The sequence below is a fragment of the Lutjanus erythropterus genome, chromosome 5 (assembly GCF_056507025.1).
Source record: "Lutjanus erythropterus isolate fLutEry1 chromosome 5, fLutEry1.hap2, whole genome shotgun sequence".
Classification (NCBI taxonomy): Eukaryota; Metazoa; Chordata; class Actinopteri; order Lutjaniformes; family Lutjanidae; genus Lutjanus; species Lutjanus erythropterus.
In genome coordinates, this window is record NC_139321.1 from 11665913 (window position 1) to 11682429 (window position 16517).

General features: G+C 38.3%; 1 protein-coding gene across 2 annotated transcripts in view; it reads right to left on the reverse strand.

The window, feature by feature from the left end:
- aff2 (AF4/FMR2 family, member 2) overlaps positions 1-16218 on the reverse strand; it is a 199190-nt gene extending 182972 nt beyond the window's left edge. For both annotated transcript variants that reach the window (XM_084718806.1, XM_084718804.1), the window contains exon 1: positions 16068-16218. In XM_084718806.1, coding sequence (XP_084574932.1) covers positions 16068-16120 — 53 coding nt within the window. In that variant the 5' untranslated portion in view covers positions 16121-16218. The remainder of the gene's footprint in view (positions 1-16067) is intronic.
- Positions 16219-16517: the final 299 nt, after the last annotated feature.

The following is a 16517-nucleotide window of genomic DNA, read 5'->3' on the forward strand; positions in this document are numbered from 1 at the left end:
TGTGTCCCATTGTTACATATTTATTTTCGTTTTTGTGTAGTATCTTTTTTTTCAGCAATGGATAACTTGGTTGCCTAAGACTCTTCTCACCGGCTAACGGTATAGTCATACAGTAAAACAATATTAATACTACTGAGATTAACTATTAGCATGTTGGATGAAAAAGGAACAGTAATGGTATAGATTTGAAAAGCACTTATAGTTGCAGCTAGCTAAAAATTGCGAAATACTATTAACTGTGTAATGCAGATAGTGACTTTTCTTTTTCAATCATTTTTTCTGTTTATGTTTTTTTTCCAATCTGTGCATGGTTAAAAACTATAATTGTATCTGCAAACTGTAATTATCTATTTAATTGAATTTTAACCATTACTGTAAATAAATGTCTCAGATCCTCCTTTGATGTTTCAAAACATGTCAATTTTAATTTAATGACTTAGTAGAGATAATTTTAGAATTTGCACTTACAGATGAAACAATAATTAGATTTCATCAATCTACCTGCCACGTACAGGTTTCCGTAAATTGCATATGATTTCAAATATGGTCTGATAAAACATAGAGGATGTATTTCCCTTTGCTATCTGTTGTCAAAGTTATTACAGGTGCAGGATAGACATCATGGAGACATCACAACGTCTTTGGTGTTTTAACTATAATGATGTTGGATTAAATGAACCTGCTAAAGCATTAAAGTTCAGAAGGCTAAAACATCCCTCAGACAGACAGACAGACAGACAGACAGACAGACAGACAGGCTTTCAATACGTCTGTGAACATTTATACAGACACACAGTCACAAAGTAGGTATCAGCAATATCAACTGCCAGCTACAGCATCGGGTTCTGTGTGTGTGTGTGTGTGTGTGTGTGTGTCAAAGAAAGAAAGAGAGAGAGAGTGTGTGTGTGTGTGCATGTGTTATCATTCCTCAGCACCATGCTCTTCTTGGCAGATGGCTTTGCCAACCTCGGGACCTGGGGTGTGTGTGTGTGTGTGTGTGTGTGTGTGTGTGTGTGTGTGTGTGTGTGTGTGTGTGTGTGTGTGTGTGTGTGTGTGTGCATTGTCTTGGTATCTTGGGGGCACGAGGGCAGAAGCTACCTGGTGTTGACTGCCAAGTCTCTCGCTCTCTTGTGCTCGCTCTTTCTCTAAACCCTCCAACACACACACACACACACACACACACACACACACACACACACACACACACACACACACTGCTGCTGCCTTGCCCAGTCACGACTTCAATTATGTATGAGACTGAAATTTGTTTTTTAATAAGGTACAGCGGTTAAAACTGTTTTTGAAAGATACTGTAGTAAATACGACGACAGTGATGATCATTTCTCGTATTATTTGGATCATTGGTTTTTAGAGCTAGACAGATATATCAGCTGGCCAGTATTATCGACCCAATATTTGCCTAGGACAGCTATATCAGTCTATGTCATGTCATGTCCAAAATTGTGATTTTTAAAAAAATATAAGTTAGCAGCACTAAAAAAAAATTGATCAGTTGGCACAAATGTTTCGAGATCATCAACTCAAAAGTTGGAAGTTATCAGAGATTAAATACTTGGAGTTAGTGTTGCATGTACTGCATGATTACAGTTCACATTACAAATTACAATTACTGATTATGCCAACTCAAATATTTTCAGTAAATGCAACAACAACATTTTTAAGCAAGTAGAAAGAAAGTAAATTTAAAGTTTTCACTACTTATTACAATTAATCTATTTGCTTTACAGTGTGGTTATTTATAATTAGGGCTGCAACTAATAATTATTTTCATGGCACATTAATCAGTCAATTAGTTTACTGATTAATCAATTAGTGATTGTTTTTCTATGAATGTTGATCAATGTTTCCCAAAGCCCAAGATGATGTTCTTAAATGTCTTGTTTTGCCCACAACCCAAATATGTTCAGTTGAGGAGTGAAGAGACCAGAACATATTCTCATTCAAGAAGCTGGATTCAGAGAATTTTGACTTTTTTTTTTCTATAAAAAATTACTCAAACCGATTATCAAAACTGTTGGCTCTATTAATCGTTTCAACTCTATTTATAATTATCAACAATACCAGTGAAAATTTACTGTTTCAGTGCTCTGATTCCAATTTGGATTATATATACATATATATAAAGAATATTGTTGAATATATCAAAATAAGAACTTTTTTTTTACTGGCTAATATCTGTACTGGCACCAGCCCCAAAGATCCAGTATCGGTCAGACTCTATTATTTTCACAAGTGTAATGAACAGACAGAGTAGCAGTGGGAGTGAACTTGTGCTTGTCAATAACTCATCATAATGAATTAACACCATCATGACACACAGTTCTGCGGTCTGAAGTAGTGTCACAGAGCAAACACTGTACTCCATTAAGTCATTAAACTAATCACTCATTGAAGTTTCACAACAAATTAAGGGACACCACTTCAAGCAAATACTTGATTAACTAATTAAACTAATTCTTAATTAGTTTTAACAACAAATTAGGAATGTAATTTCGAGCAAGCTCCTCATTAACTAATCTGACCCATTCCTAATTCAATTCTCACAGCAAATGACTGAATAATATCTGAGGCAAATAGTTTACTAATTAAATAAATTCATTACTAAACAAACAAAATATCAATATAAAAAATACACATTTCATATTACCCTGTATTTCATACTGTGAAACAATTTCCAGTCACTGTATGCTGATACGGATCTGATGGATAGAGCAATTCCTGGTAATTCTCACACCAATATCGTCCCGATTCTCCCACTGTTGTGGGTTTGAACGTGATTCAAAAACTGTAGAACGTCTCACCCTCCTATTATCTCTCCACTGTGTATTCCCTGATAAAGAAAACCACCCCAAAAGTAATCTTAAAACAAAGACATAAAAGGACTCTGGAGCAATAACTACACAGATAAATACACGTATTAAAAGGTGGGAAACTCTGCCAATATTAGAACAGCAGCTACAACAGAAGCTTGGTGATCCGATCCCATGGGGAAGCTCCGCTACACTTATGTACGCTATTCTGCTTTATAGTCTAATTAGTAGTTACAAGGCTTTTAGTCACATCTATTGACAAGGAAATTGCATTTTTGCACACCATTAACAGAAAACAATATCTCAACACAGTGTGACCCTCCCCACTTGTGCTTATTTAGTAACCTGGCAGCTAACATGTGAAATGTGTTAAACTGCTTTTGATCGGGGGAACACTCTGTCTCCTGTTCTATCAGTCTTTTTTAATAAAGATATTGCAGCTCGGAGAGACATACCTCAGTGTAAGTACTCGAGCTGCACTCGTGAGTGACTTTTTATTGCACCTCGTTGAGCCACTGAGTGTCTGTTGGGTCTTATCATCTGATGTTTGTCACGGTTATTTGTGGTGAGTGAATTCATCTTGAGTTTTTTTTTTTTTTTTAAGTACAGTTTCATTTATCTGTATGATATTTACTTAAATGTAATGTCATTTAAAGTTTTAAAGATATATCTAGTAAAACACAAGGACCCTTCTTCACTGACTGTAATCTGTAGGCGATAATTTTTAATCTGAAATCTGAATTTTTAAATCTTCAGTAACCGGAAGTGGTTTGTTCATCTGCAACAGGCAAACCGACTGGTGCAGAGGAAAAGTTGCAATTACAATAATATAAAAACAAATCTGCCACTGAATGTCGCCAATAATGACGTGTTTACTGAAACTTCCAGTCTGTTTTTTTTTTTTGAGCTGGTTCCCAGAGTTCCTCCACCTTCAGACTGATGAGGTTACATTACACTGGAGCAGGTAAATCACACCTGCAGCTACAATCAGATCCCAGCCAGTGCCCTTGGCCAGTGATAATTAGATTTCATCATTTCTCCAACAAGGGCCATGTAACATTTGACAAGGTGAAGTCGATGCTCTGGGATCGCGGCGTATACCAGAACATATGCGTTACTGTATCCTGCTGAGGTGCAAATTATGGCTGATGAAGCCTCCAAGACCTTTGACACCCCTGAAGAAGTCGCCGAATTCAAATCTTCCCTGCATGAGACAGATGGCAGACTGCATGTTTCTGGACATTTCGGACACGCTATGTAAATAATTTACACCTTAAGACTGTTTGTTGTCATGACTCTGGTTTGCTGTTTGCATGACTTTGCCACAAATCAAACTCTAGGAAGTGGTGTTGAAGTGTTTAGTGCTGTTAAAGGCTGACTCAGCCCTTTTAAAGGGAAAACTTGGCACTCTTCATGTGGATGTCAGTGTCACGGTAAATGTAGTCAACTGAGGCAATAAACTTCTCAATGCGTGCTTGCTAAGCTCTCCCGCTGCAAAATCTGCTGTTCTTCCTGTGTCCAGTGATGTCACAGTGATGTCACTGGATGCAAGATTTCTGCTCTTCTCTTCTGGGTGGTCTGAAGGCTTGCTGGATGAGCATTTTCATCACCTAATGCCATGTTCTGGCCAGCAAAGTACCAGCAGAGACACAGCGCGCAGAGACGCTGCTTCCATTCGGCGCTGGGCTTAACACGCCGAGTGCTCTGCGACGCACTGCTCGCGATCTGCAACAATTGTTTTGACATCTGTTCTTTTTTTTTCATGGGCTCCGGAAGCAAATCTGGCATGAAAACGCATTGATAATCTACTATAAATGACCTGATTTTGATAAATGATGAAATATGCATGCCATGCTTTCTGACTCCCTCTGTTGATTCTCTTTTTCTTGCCTTCCTGCTGTTCTCCTGGAGTTTTAGTTCCCCCATTTTTTTCCATCCATATGATGAAATATGACAACCTGCCCATCTATTATATTTGTGAGAGACAGTATCAATACTGTTTGTTTGTTTCTCTCTACAGAGAGGGAGAAAGGCGAGCAGCAGACACACATCAATATGAAAAATGCCAAATTTTCCCTTTAAGTTGAACCAGTCAATTTCATCAGGAGGTTTGGTTTGCTATTGAATTTTTTAATTTTCTCCTTTTATATTGATTGGTTATTTTATGACTCATACTAAGCTTAGACTTAGCTTATACTGTATCACACTATATGTCAGCCAAGAGCTACAGTTGCCCTTTACATTGCTGAATTGTATTACAGGTAACTTGGGATGCGCTTTAATATCACTTATATAGGTTATTGTAGGTTATGGTTATTACAGGAGTTTGAAGAAATGTTAAAGAAAAAACACTTGTCTGTGAATATGGTGGAAAAACCTGGTAAATATCTGACAAAATGTTGTTTTTATGTAATTACAATTCATTGTATAACCCAACAAAATGTAGTATGTTTTCATTTCATTATACAATAACACCTGTATTTTGTAATTAACAGCCTGAATGCAAAATGCAATAAAATTCCCTGCATTTTGTAATAAATAATTGCATATTGTGGGGGTCATTGAAAGTGGGAGTTGTACTTTCTTGATGAATATTGATACATATTGCATTCAGGCTGTTAATTACAAAATGCAGCAGGTTATAACAAAATGTGTGAGTTATTACATAATGATATTTAAATTTATTCCATTTTGTTGACATAATGTGTTGTTACATGTTTAACGATGTTAGAGGGTGAATTAAAAGTGCTTAGTGAGTTGAATTATTTCAGACTGATAAACTTATATTTCGTTCCCTTTCTACTCATAATTGTTCTCTGCAACAAAAGACTGATGCCTCTAAAGTTAATAGAGACTTTCTTTGCTGGATTAGATCTGCCATCCACACAACAGAAGTCAATTTTAAAAGCTCCCATTACTATTGATGAAGCTATACAAAAACACACACGGAGAGTAAAGCCTTTGGACCAGACGAGCGTAGCAGTGATGGCGATAAAGAGTTTAATGGAATTTCTTGTCATCTTTGAGGGACGCCAATATTTTCTTTCCCCCTTTTCCATTTTTTTTTTTTTAAATCTGTTCTTACGCAGGCCAACTGCACGCTTGCATGTGAAGTGGAGGTGGGTGGAGGGAGGAGGGACGGGGACGGCTCTCTCCTTACATCTCGGTTGGGCAAACTTTCACTGATAAAGATAAATGTTCTGCTGAGGATTTTATATCCCATCCAGATGGTTGATATTTTATTTCTTATAAGACACTTAAGAAACTGAACAGATGGCTGAGCTCTTTATATGGAGCAACACTCCAACTCATAGATTGGGATCTAGATTTACTCAATAATAAAGTTTTAATGGTTGACCTCTGTCTTAAATTAGTTCAGCAACAACAATTTTTATGCTGTAATTATTAAAAATTACCTTAAATCAGGGAAGATAAAGGTTTTGGGAATTAGTGTGATGTGATAATACAAGTGGATTGTCTGCTGAACAATGAGCTCAAAGGCTCCATCTTCTTAATTATGATTTCTTAAGATTCCTGAAGTTGAAGTTTTTTTATTATCTCCTCCACCGCTTTGATGACTGACAGCACCGTTTCATTTATTTTACTCCCAGTGTTTCTGTAGATATCTTTTGCGAAAAGATGAGGGAGAAGCAGCCGTCAGAAGTAAGTGATTATGACGTGTGAAAGATATCTGTAAGAACAATTCACGACTCCTCTCGAGGTTTTATAGAGCCTTTTTTAATCCTAATGTATCGCAGATGTGGCACTTGAACTGATTGTTTACAGCCTTGTGTCATGTTGCGGTGATACGGGACTAAATCCTAAAAGAAACTAAATAAATATTTTAAGTTGATTTGGAGATTCTGTCTCGTTATTATTTCGACTTGCTTGTTAAAATATAAACAGATGGAAAGACACATCTGTATAATATTATATCCTTTGCAGCGAGGAAAAAAAATCACTGCAAGTCTGCAGTGGATCACTTACAAGTCCTCACAATTACTCTTGGGCACAGAATAAAATAAATACTGCTGGAAGACATCAAATCCACATGAAACTGGCCAGTTTTTAAAACCTGGAAACACCATTTTAAAGCTGCTCTAATCAGTATTTTTTTTATATTAACAATTGATTAAATGACTGCCTGTAATGTGAAAATTACCAATCATAGTGATGAACCCACAGAGAATTATCACAGGCCTCTGCGGTTTCCCTCAGCTCTGTGAAGCATGTTAGCATCTTTTAGGTCATCGTTTTGGTTCAGTCTCACAGCTCTCATCATTTTCAGTCATAGCACAAAGCTGTAAGACAGCAAGACACTTCTAAGAATTTAACGTCCCAGACTGAAGACTCGGGGAAATTTTGATGTGTATTTTCAGCCCATTTTCACTCCCAACATGTCAAATACAGCAGCCTGGTCAGTGCCGATAGGCTTCAAAGTGTGATGCTTTAAGTACTCCGAGTCCCGTTGGTGTCATGCATTCATGTGCTGTCAGAGTTAAGTGATGTAGTGTGACGAGCAAGAAAGTCTATGTTTGTAGGAGGTGTGACGGATGGATGAGTCAAACAAACACATGACTTCCATCCACGAGACGGGGACTCATGTCCCAGGTGAAACTAAAAGTCAACGTTGATTTCTTTTCAAGTCTCATAACATACATAATGTAAGATAAAATAACATAACATAGTGTTGTGCATTGTACATAAGTTATATGATGCACATAAGTGATATATGTACGTAAGTGATGTAAAGTACGGAAGTGATGTAACATACATAAGTTGTGTGATGTAAGCAATATTATGTACATAAAACAATGTAAAGGTACTAATTTGAACACAAGCTACAATCGTTTCCTAAACCTTACCAACAAGTTTTGTTGCCCAATTATTTTTGCGCCTTTATTTTGAAAGTCTACCCGGCTGCTGCATATTTATTATCGCTAACTTGCAATTGCAAAACTTATGCTGAAAAGTTGCCTACAGCATCCTACTTTGAAGCTACTATATGTGACAAGTTGGGAGCAATTTGTCACTATTTTCTGACATTCTTTACTTTTACTTTTCTTTTTAAAATTCAGAAAAACAATTGACAGATTAAGATTAATCAATAATGGAATACCCTTATTTGCAGCCCACCTCCTAATCAGTCATTCAAGATCCCTTTTCTTTCTTCCCTCTGATATTATTTCTGCCAGTGCCTTCATTAAAAAATATTTGTATTTATTCGTAGTTATTGATATGTGTGTCTTTGTGTTTACTTCAGTTAAAACTTTAAACTGAAAGTAAAATTGAGAACTGATGCATTGTTTTGTTATTATAACTGCGGACAGTGACTGCTTCCTCCCAGATGGACCCGGGGTGATCTGACTAGTATTCCCAGCTTCCTCTCTCCGGTTCACACCTGCTGACAGAGCTCTCATTGTACAGCCCTGAGGGATAATTGTCCCACCAGTATGGGATAAAGAGGATTTCTTCCAGATCGAAAGCTTCCTTCTGTGTGATCTGCTGTTAGTTTTTGTAGCATTTGTTTGTTCCAGTTTGGGATGAGACACAACTTCCTTTCACAGCCTCGGAGCTGCCGATGATGTTGGTGTGAAGTATCATCAAGTGGAGCTGGTTTGGCAAGCCCGGGCCCACCACACGGCAAGCGAGGATGTGTGATGAATGATTTTGTGCGTATTGAGCTCACACGTGTGACTGAGCTGATTGAGAGCTGGGGAGGTTTGACGGGCAGATTGAATATTGGACTGAGAGACTGAACATTGAATGCCCTGACTATAAACTGACTCTGTCACCACTTTTTCCTGCAGATATCATCTTCTCCAGACTCATTTTTATGGTATGAAAGCAGCATTTTGACTGCAACAGCGACATTTTTAAGCAATTTTTACATTTTAAAGCAGCATAAAGGAAAAATCATTTGAACAATTTAAAGGGATAGTTTGGATTTTTTTGAAAGTGGGTTTGTATGACGTACTTATCAATAGTCAGTGTGTTAGCCACAGCTAGCCCTCGATTTGGAGAAACAGCATGGAAGCTAAGTGCTGAACTGCTGTAGACAGGATCAGCAAAAACAGGTACTTTAGCCACTTAAAGAAGGTCCACCTATAAAATTCAAAATTAGTTCAAGTCTACACTATATTTAGAATATTTTCACCACTTAACTTTGCCATCAGACACCAGTTCCGGCCAGGAAACTAATGTTATACAAGCCAAATATCACTCTCAAAACCAACAAAACTCTATAGGAAAAATCAGTGATTCTACTTCACAGAAGACTGGACTTGCAGGTCTATCGCCTGTTTTTTTTGTTTGTGTTACTGTTTGATTTTGGTGAATCCAAACTTTCCTTTTAAAACACCAAAGTCACATGATAACTCAAACAAATCAACAGATCGAGGCAGCAGTAAACAAAAAACTCTCATGTTACGATTTTTCCAGTGGAGTTTGGTTGGTTTGGAGAAAGTGATGTTTGGCTTGTATTATAGTGGCTTCTCGCCTCATAAAACTCCATGTAAATAATCCAAACTATCCCTTTAAAGATCCATTAACACCCACTCATAATAATAATAATAATGATAACAACAATAATAATAATAATAATAATAATAAAAATAACAGTCAGAGTATCTTCCCGCAGATGTGAACTTTTAAGCCGCAAAAACACGCAGCTGGAATCTCCCAATTCCATGCTGACGATATGTGTAATCAATTCCCTAATTAACTACCTAAATGGTTCAACCAATCACCATCAGTGTCAATTAACATTCAAAGCGATCTCCCCCAGATTCCACTGCCATGATTAGCCGGCTACATGATGGGCAATTACAGCGAGGAGTGCGCAACATTCAATGCAAGCCCTATTACAATTATACAAAGCCTTCAGATCTCCGAGAGAGAGAATGAAACAAGGAGCGGGATGGGAGGAGGAGGAGGGAGAAAGAGCAACAAAGAGGAGAAGAGATGAAAGGGTATTTCTTCAGGAGGAGGAGGAGGAGGAGACCTACAGTGTTGGATTCGTTCAGATTTAACAAAGGCGTGGGGAGCTTCAAGATTGTTTTCTCTCTCCCTTAAAGGGAAAATCCACTGTCAGACCGGAGCCACACATCAATGGCGAGTGACAGACTTTTAACTCCAATCTGACTGATTTTCATGGGTTCTATTGAAGGTGTGTGTCGGCTTTTATGCCTGTAAAATCCATTGTAAAATTTGAGAAAAATAGGTCCATTTGAACGCAGCTCTTTCTTTCCATTCTGGTTTTCTTCCTCCAGTGAAGGTGTTCTCCTTCTTATAATCTTGGACGGTTGAGTCCATCTTAACATTTATTAGATCTGAGATGTCAGCTACTTCAAAGCAGCTTTCCAGGGCTGTTGGTAAAAGACACTGGTTAACAGCAGAGTCTGGTCAGGAGCAGCAACATCATGTGTTGGACTGGCTCCATTCCCATCCAAATACTGCACATTTCATCATATTTTCTTTAGTCTGGACCACGAAGAAAAACTTGAATTTATTCTGTTATTTGTGTTTGATTAGTTTAAGAGTTCAGTATGCTCAAAATGAACTGGGTCATATGAGTCAACCACATCTAAGGGCCTTGTCACACCTGAAAGTCTGAATCGGCTGCTTTGTTTTTGTTGAATTGTATGCATTTGGGGTGGTTAACCAAAATTAACCACCCCAAATGCATACATAAAGAACTACACATGACATACCTACATCCTGTCACCTTTGTGAGCTGCATCTCCCTTTACTTGATTTCTCTTTCTCTTTCACCCTCTTAGAAAATAACTGCAAAGTTTCAGAAAGTCAAAAGTGGCTCTAAAGACTTTAGACTATAAATCAATTAAATATTTGGTCACCTCCTTTCCCTCTATGCTGCTGTGCTTTTTTGGTTGTTTCTTAAGCTTTTTCAATTTTTGATGATAGACCAGGCACTGGTCTGAAGGAGGTTTCACACATTTTAAATAAGTTTTTGGTTTGGAAAAACTGTAAAATCTAAGTGTAAGGACCAAACGAGGTCGGTATGAAAGTACCTTTAGGTGTAAGTGTTTATACCTGCTCTGACTGGTCACATTTGAAGATGCTAATATCATGTCCTTCTCTCGCTGCATTTTATTTCTTCGACAATCTCTCTTCGAGAAATCCGTCCTTCGCCGGTCTTTTAAGTCTCAACACAGTCGATCGTCTAAGTGCGGATGACTGTGCACACTTTCAGACAGTCTCTACTCCAAAGCTTTTATGGTGTGGCACTTGTTTTCACGTAACATGGCGAGGTAGGTGAGTGGAGAAGGTGAAAAAAATGAGCTTGAAAGACAAGTTGAAACTCTTTCACAGACCTGCAGACCTGGCTGATCGGAAAAATTTACAAAATTCATCAGAAACGTGTGGGAGGTGGATGTTTCAGATGTTATCTGATTCATAGAAAAATGAATGGAAGTCCTTAGTTTCATGCTGTTTCACTATGACTGAACAATAAAATTCACATTATTGGACAGAAATAAAAAAATAAGAGTCTGCCTCTTTGTCCCAGCCTTCCAAAAATGTTACAAAATCATGTATATATGTTTTATAAGGTTAAGGTTTGTCCTAAACCAGCAAATTAAATACACAACAAATCAAGGATCTTTATCAAATTCATGTAAAAATCAATTTGAAAAAATGAAAACGCAAAATGACCCTCAGACAGACTCTGGAATTTTTTTTTTTAACAATGACATTTTAAGGAAAAACAATTAACAAGAAACTAATCAAATAACAACAGTAATCACTCGCTGCATCCCTTGAGACAGGTTGCATGTGTTTATGAGTCGTGAGCAGTTTCACAGAAGATTTTCCACTATAAACTAATTTAATTCATTAGTTGAGATGATTTCATTTGACTGTTGGAAGTAACACTATCCAGAATTTTTTCCCTTTCTTTCCTTCTCTGTTGATCCTCTTGTGGCCCCTCAGATTTATCTTGTGATGCCTTGGAGGGGTCTTGGCCCTTAGCATGAACAGTATGGCAAAATCTTTTTATGGTGACATATATATCGTCATATTGTTGTTTCAGGCTTTTCAGCAAATAACCAGTGCTGTCTTTCTCTGCTGTACCAGCTGAGTACAGGAAATAATCTTTACCAGCTCGTACAATGATAAGTCAAGGACAGGTCTTCTGCTTTACATTCACTCCTTCACCTACAGGTAAAGATTTAATCAAGTTCCACCTTCCAGCTGATCAACCCATCAGCAGCTCTGCTTATTGTTTTTTTTTTCCCTTGCACATTTCTGTGTTTTCTTTTCTGCAATAGAGCCTGTTTTTTTTTTTTTTTTCTGCGCGAGCCCAATTTCCCATCTGGAGTCCGACTGACTGCAGCGGTGTGATGGAGTGGTGGCAGGGGGAGGTTACATGTGTAGACACCCTGAGCTTGTTGTTGAGCCCCGTGCAGCTCCACTCCAGCAGCGGGGGGTTAAGTACCTTGCTCCAGGGCCCTTCCATGGTGGCTGCTGAGGGACAGCAGTGTGTGTCACTTTCCCTGCTCAGACTCTCCCCGCTGGAATACGCATTCAAAACAGCAACGCGGTTGCCAAGTTATTGTGCTCCCACTGTAATTCACAGCTGAAGTGGAGAGGCTGACTGTTATACCGTAGCTCCTACAGTCCTCCTTATGATTTTAAAAGCTCGCAGCCACGAAAATATATTCAATGCAGCATTTGTTCAGCATGTGAAAAATTAAATGAAACATGCTCCATGCCTGTATTGTCTTTAGTCATGCAAAATTGCAGAGGCTTTTTCTCATTTCTGGGTATTTCCGGAGTATGCATGGACTTTTACTCCCCATCACCTTATATCACACAGTGCAGCGGGGTGGCTGTGGCTCAGCAGGTTGAAAGGGTCGTCCACCGGTTTCAGCATTGGCAGTAAAAAGGTGAATAAAGGGTGAAATTGTAAAGGATTAAAGCGCTATATAAATACAACTCCACACAAACTGTGATTTGGCCAGTACGCACAAAACCAGGGTCCAGGCTGACAAGCTGTTCTGAATTTCCAAATTACCTTTTCACGTGTCTCATTTCTGCACAAATGTGGTAATAAATTCCAAATCATGCGGAGAAACAGAATTATATCTAACTTCTGTCAGCTGACAGCCTCTCAGTCGTCTTTTAAATGCCCCACCATCTTTTGGCCTCTCTGGTGTTAAAAGCCTTAAACTGCACTCCTCTCCGTGTGAGTCTTTGTTCCTCTGCTGTGTATGAAATGACTTCACTCAGGATTGTAATGTCAGATAATGCAGTATGGATCAGGGCTGCAACTAAGAATAATTTTCATTACAGATTACAGCCCCAGTCATGCTGAATTTTTGAGGAAGATACTGATATCGATATTTAGGTTTTACAGGCCAATAGTAATTTTTTCTCAACTGAAAATAATCTTAATAGGGATCTTTTAGATATTTTATTTTGTGATCAAGACACATACTGTGGGATATTTTACAGCATAAAAAACAACTTATCGGTGCTCTCTGGTGGATAAATTATGTAAATGTGACATTACCTCAAAACTCGGCTTGGGCGGCATCTATTTTATACCTTCATGCTGACATTTCACCGTTGTAGGCAGTATGACAGTATTTGTCATAGTTGGAGATAATTGGCTCAATTCTCTTCCTCATGCCAGCTAACTTACTTCATTTTTCACTGTGGCTAGTTCTTCCTCTGCGTAGGCGGAGCTGACTGTCATAGCGATACTTTGGTCTTAAGTAGATGCAGCCTTTATTCATTGACAAACTGAAACCTACACAGTACATTTACTGCCAGCCTGAGAACCTCGCTGCACCTTTTCCTCCGCTCAACACGCTTTTAGTTTCTCCCACGCACTCTATTGCACTACAGTTACACACCCACTATGGCGAGGTACTCTGAGAAATCAGTGGTCTGCAGTGTTTGCTTCTGTTTGCACCTTCATGATCGGGACCAGTGAGACCTTTGACTTGTGCAGGATTTAATATTCAGCATTTATCGAAATCGGGTTTTTGTTTGTTTTTTTTATCCGATTGCAGAGGAGATTCATTTTAAAATGCCTCTTTCTTTCTGTAGTCAACATTCTGTGGCCTAACTCAATGTCCAGCACACACACAAATATACACTTAGCAGCATTTCAATTACATTTTGTTCTTCCAAATTTTGACACCAAAATTTTCATTTTTACTGCAAATATTGGTTATTGATTTCTTTGACTACTATTAATGGCCTTGATAAAAAAAAAAAAAAAAAACAAATTGCTCCAACCCTAGATTTTTTGATTTGTTGATTTATCATTTAGTCAAAAAATGTGATGAAAAAAGAGGTAAATTCCAATCACAAGCTAAAAGAGCCAAAGATGACGTCTTCAGACGGTCTGTTTTGTCCAACTGATAGTCTAAAGCCCAGATATATTCAATTTACTGTGATATAACACAGAGAAAAGCTGCAAAATCCTCACAGCTGACAAGATGGAACCAGAGACTGTCTGGTGTTTTTTTAAGGTCAAACAGATATTGGATTTTAGGGCTGATGATAATACAAATATTTTTAATAAAAAACATTCCCATATTGATATATCAGCTGATATAAATATTTTCTACACATGCACACATGTATTTATATATTAGAGCTGCAATTATGAATTGAATAATCAATTATTAATGGATAATTAAATTAATTGCCAACTATTTTGATAATGAGTAATATTTTAAGAAAAAAAAAACAAAACAGATTCCAGCTCATTAAATGTGACTGTTTTCTGGTTTCTTTAGTCCTCTATGACAGCTAACTAAATATCTTTGGGTTGTGAGCAAAACAAGACATTTGAGGACATCATTTTGGATTCTGGGAAACACTGATCAACATTATTCACCATTTTCTGAAATTTTATAGACCAACTAATTATTGATAAAATAACTGACAGATTAATCAATTATGAAAAAAATAATTAGTTGCAGCCCTGATGCATATCATCCAAAATGACATCAGGGCACTGAAACAGTAAACTTTCACTGGTATTTTTTAAAATTCTAGATAATAAATAAATAAATAAATAAATAAACATATTTTTAAAAGCACAAATTGAACAACTTCAATTAGGAAAAAGGATCAAATGTACATAAAATGCTGCCTATACAATTATTTCAATAAATATATTTAAAAAAAAAAAATGCATTATGTTCTGTAAAAAAAATATAAGACAACATATGCAGATACTGACATGAACCGATATAGTTGTGCTATGCCAATATCTGACTGATCATTTTGGCTGACTTTTTTAAGACAATTGATGGATTGTCAAAACAGCAACTGATGAACTAATGGTTTTACCAAAAAAATCGTTTGATAAATAAAGACTAACTCTACATGAGCCTGTAAAGATCAGCATGTCAGACTGAATGGGAACCAACAGCACGATGCTTCTCATCATTTCATGAAATGACTCCACGTTACTGTGGACTGTGAACAAAATGAGGAAAATCAAGTCGTAGCATTTTCACAAACTAGGCAGCTGGACTGCTGGGCTGCAGAGACGCACGATCAGCACACTCACACATGCAACATTAAGGCTCCACACCGACATCCCCCAGAATCATCACAAACCCAACTTCACTCCTTCATTAAGACTGTGTGCGTCAGATCAACCTGCGGCATCCGTCCAACTCACCTGGACTCTATTTACCAACACACTGTCCAGCGGATCTGGATCAAACTATCAAACTTCTGTCCCTGTGTGTTATTATCTAACATGAGGACACAATTCACCCACATTGTCTGCTGGTCTCTCCTTATATCCCTGCTGCTGTCACCGCTCTGTCTGTCTGTCTGCCTGTCTGTCTGTCACAGCCCGGTGCGCTCTCACGTTCAAATCAAACATTCCTTAATATCACAATGAGACAGTAGAAAGCCGGCGTTCCGCTGCTTGCGTGTGCAAGTGCGTGCGTGCGTGTGTGTGTGTTTGCATGTGTGTGTTCGTGTATATGTGTGTGTGTGTGTGCAGGCTACGTCTCAAGCAACAACGGCAGTTTTACGGTGACAAAGAAAGACGGTTTGCACGGTTTCTCCGGGACTCACTTTGGCTGCCTCTCCGCCCCCAAATAAAAAAATAAATTCAACCCTTGATTTCGCCTCAAAAGCGGGGATGCCATGCGTTCATTGCCTCTTTAAACCTCCCCCCATATTAAATACACACATTAAAAAAATTGACACCAAAGCAGCGTGAACAGGACTTACCATGGTTGTTCAAGCTCCCAGTCTCTGAAAAAGTCGAATTCAAAGAGATCCATTACCGCTCCGGCTGCCGCTGCCGCCGCTGCCGCTTCTGCTGCCGCTGCTGCTGGTGGTGGTTAAAATCCAAAGCTGGTGCTACGTGGTTCTACATGGGCTACTGATACTGAGTGAGTGTGTGTGTGTATGAGAGAGAGTGTGTGTGTGTGTGTGTGTGTGTGTTTCAGAGAGGAGGGAGAGTAGACACAAGCGGCTGCCTCTGCCAGGAAGCTGCTACGTGGTCGAGGCAAGCTGACAGGCAGGCAGGCAGAGGTGGAGGGAGGGAGACACACACACACTTAAATATACAAACACACACACACACACAGAAGAAGGCTGTGGAAGACAAGTCACACTGAGATATTCACTGCAAACATTTTCCTTCATAACAAGTAGAGCTATTTATACTAAAATACA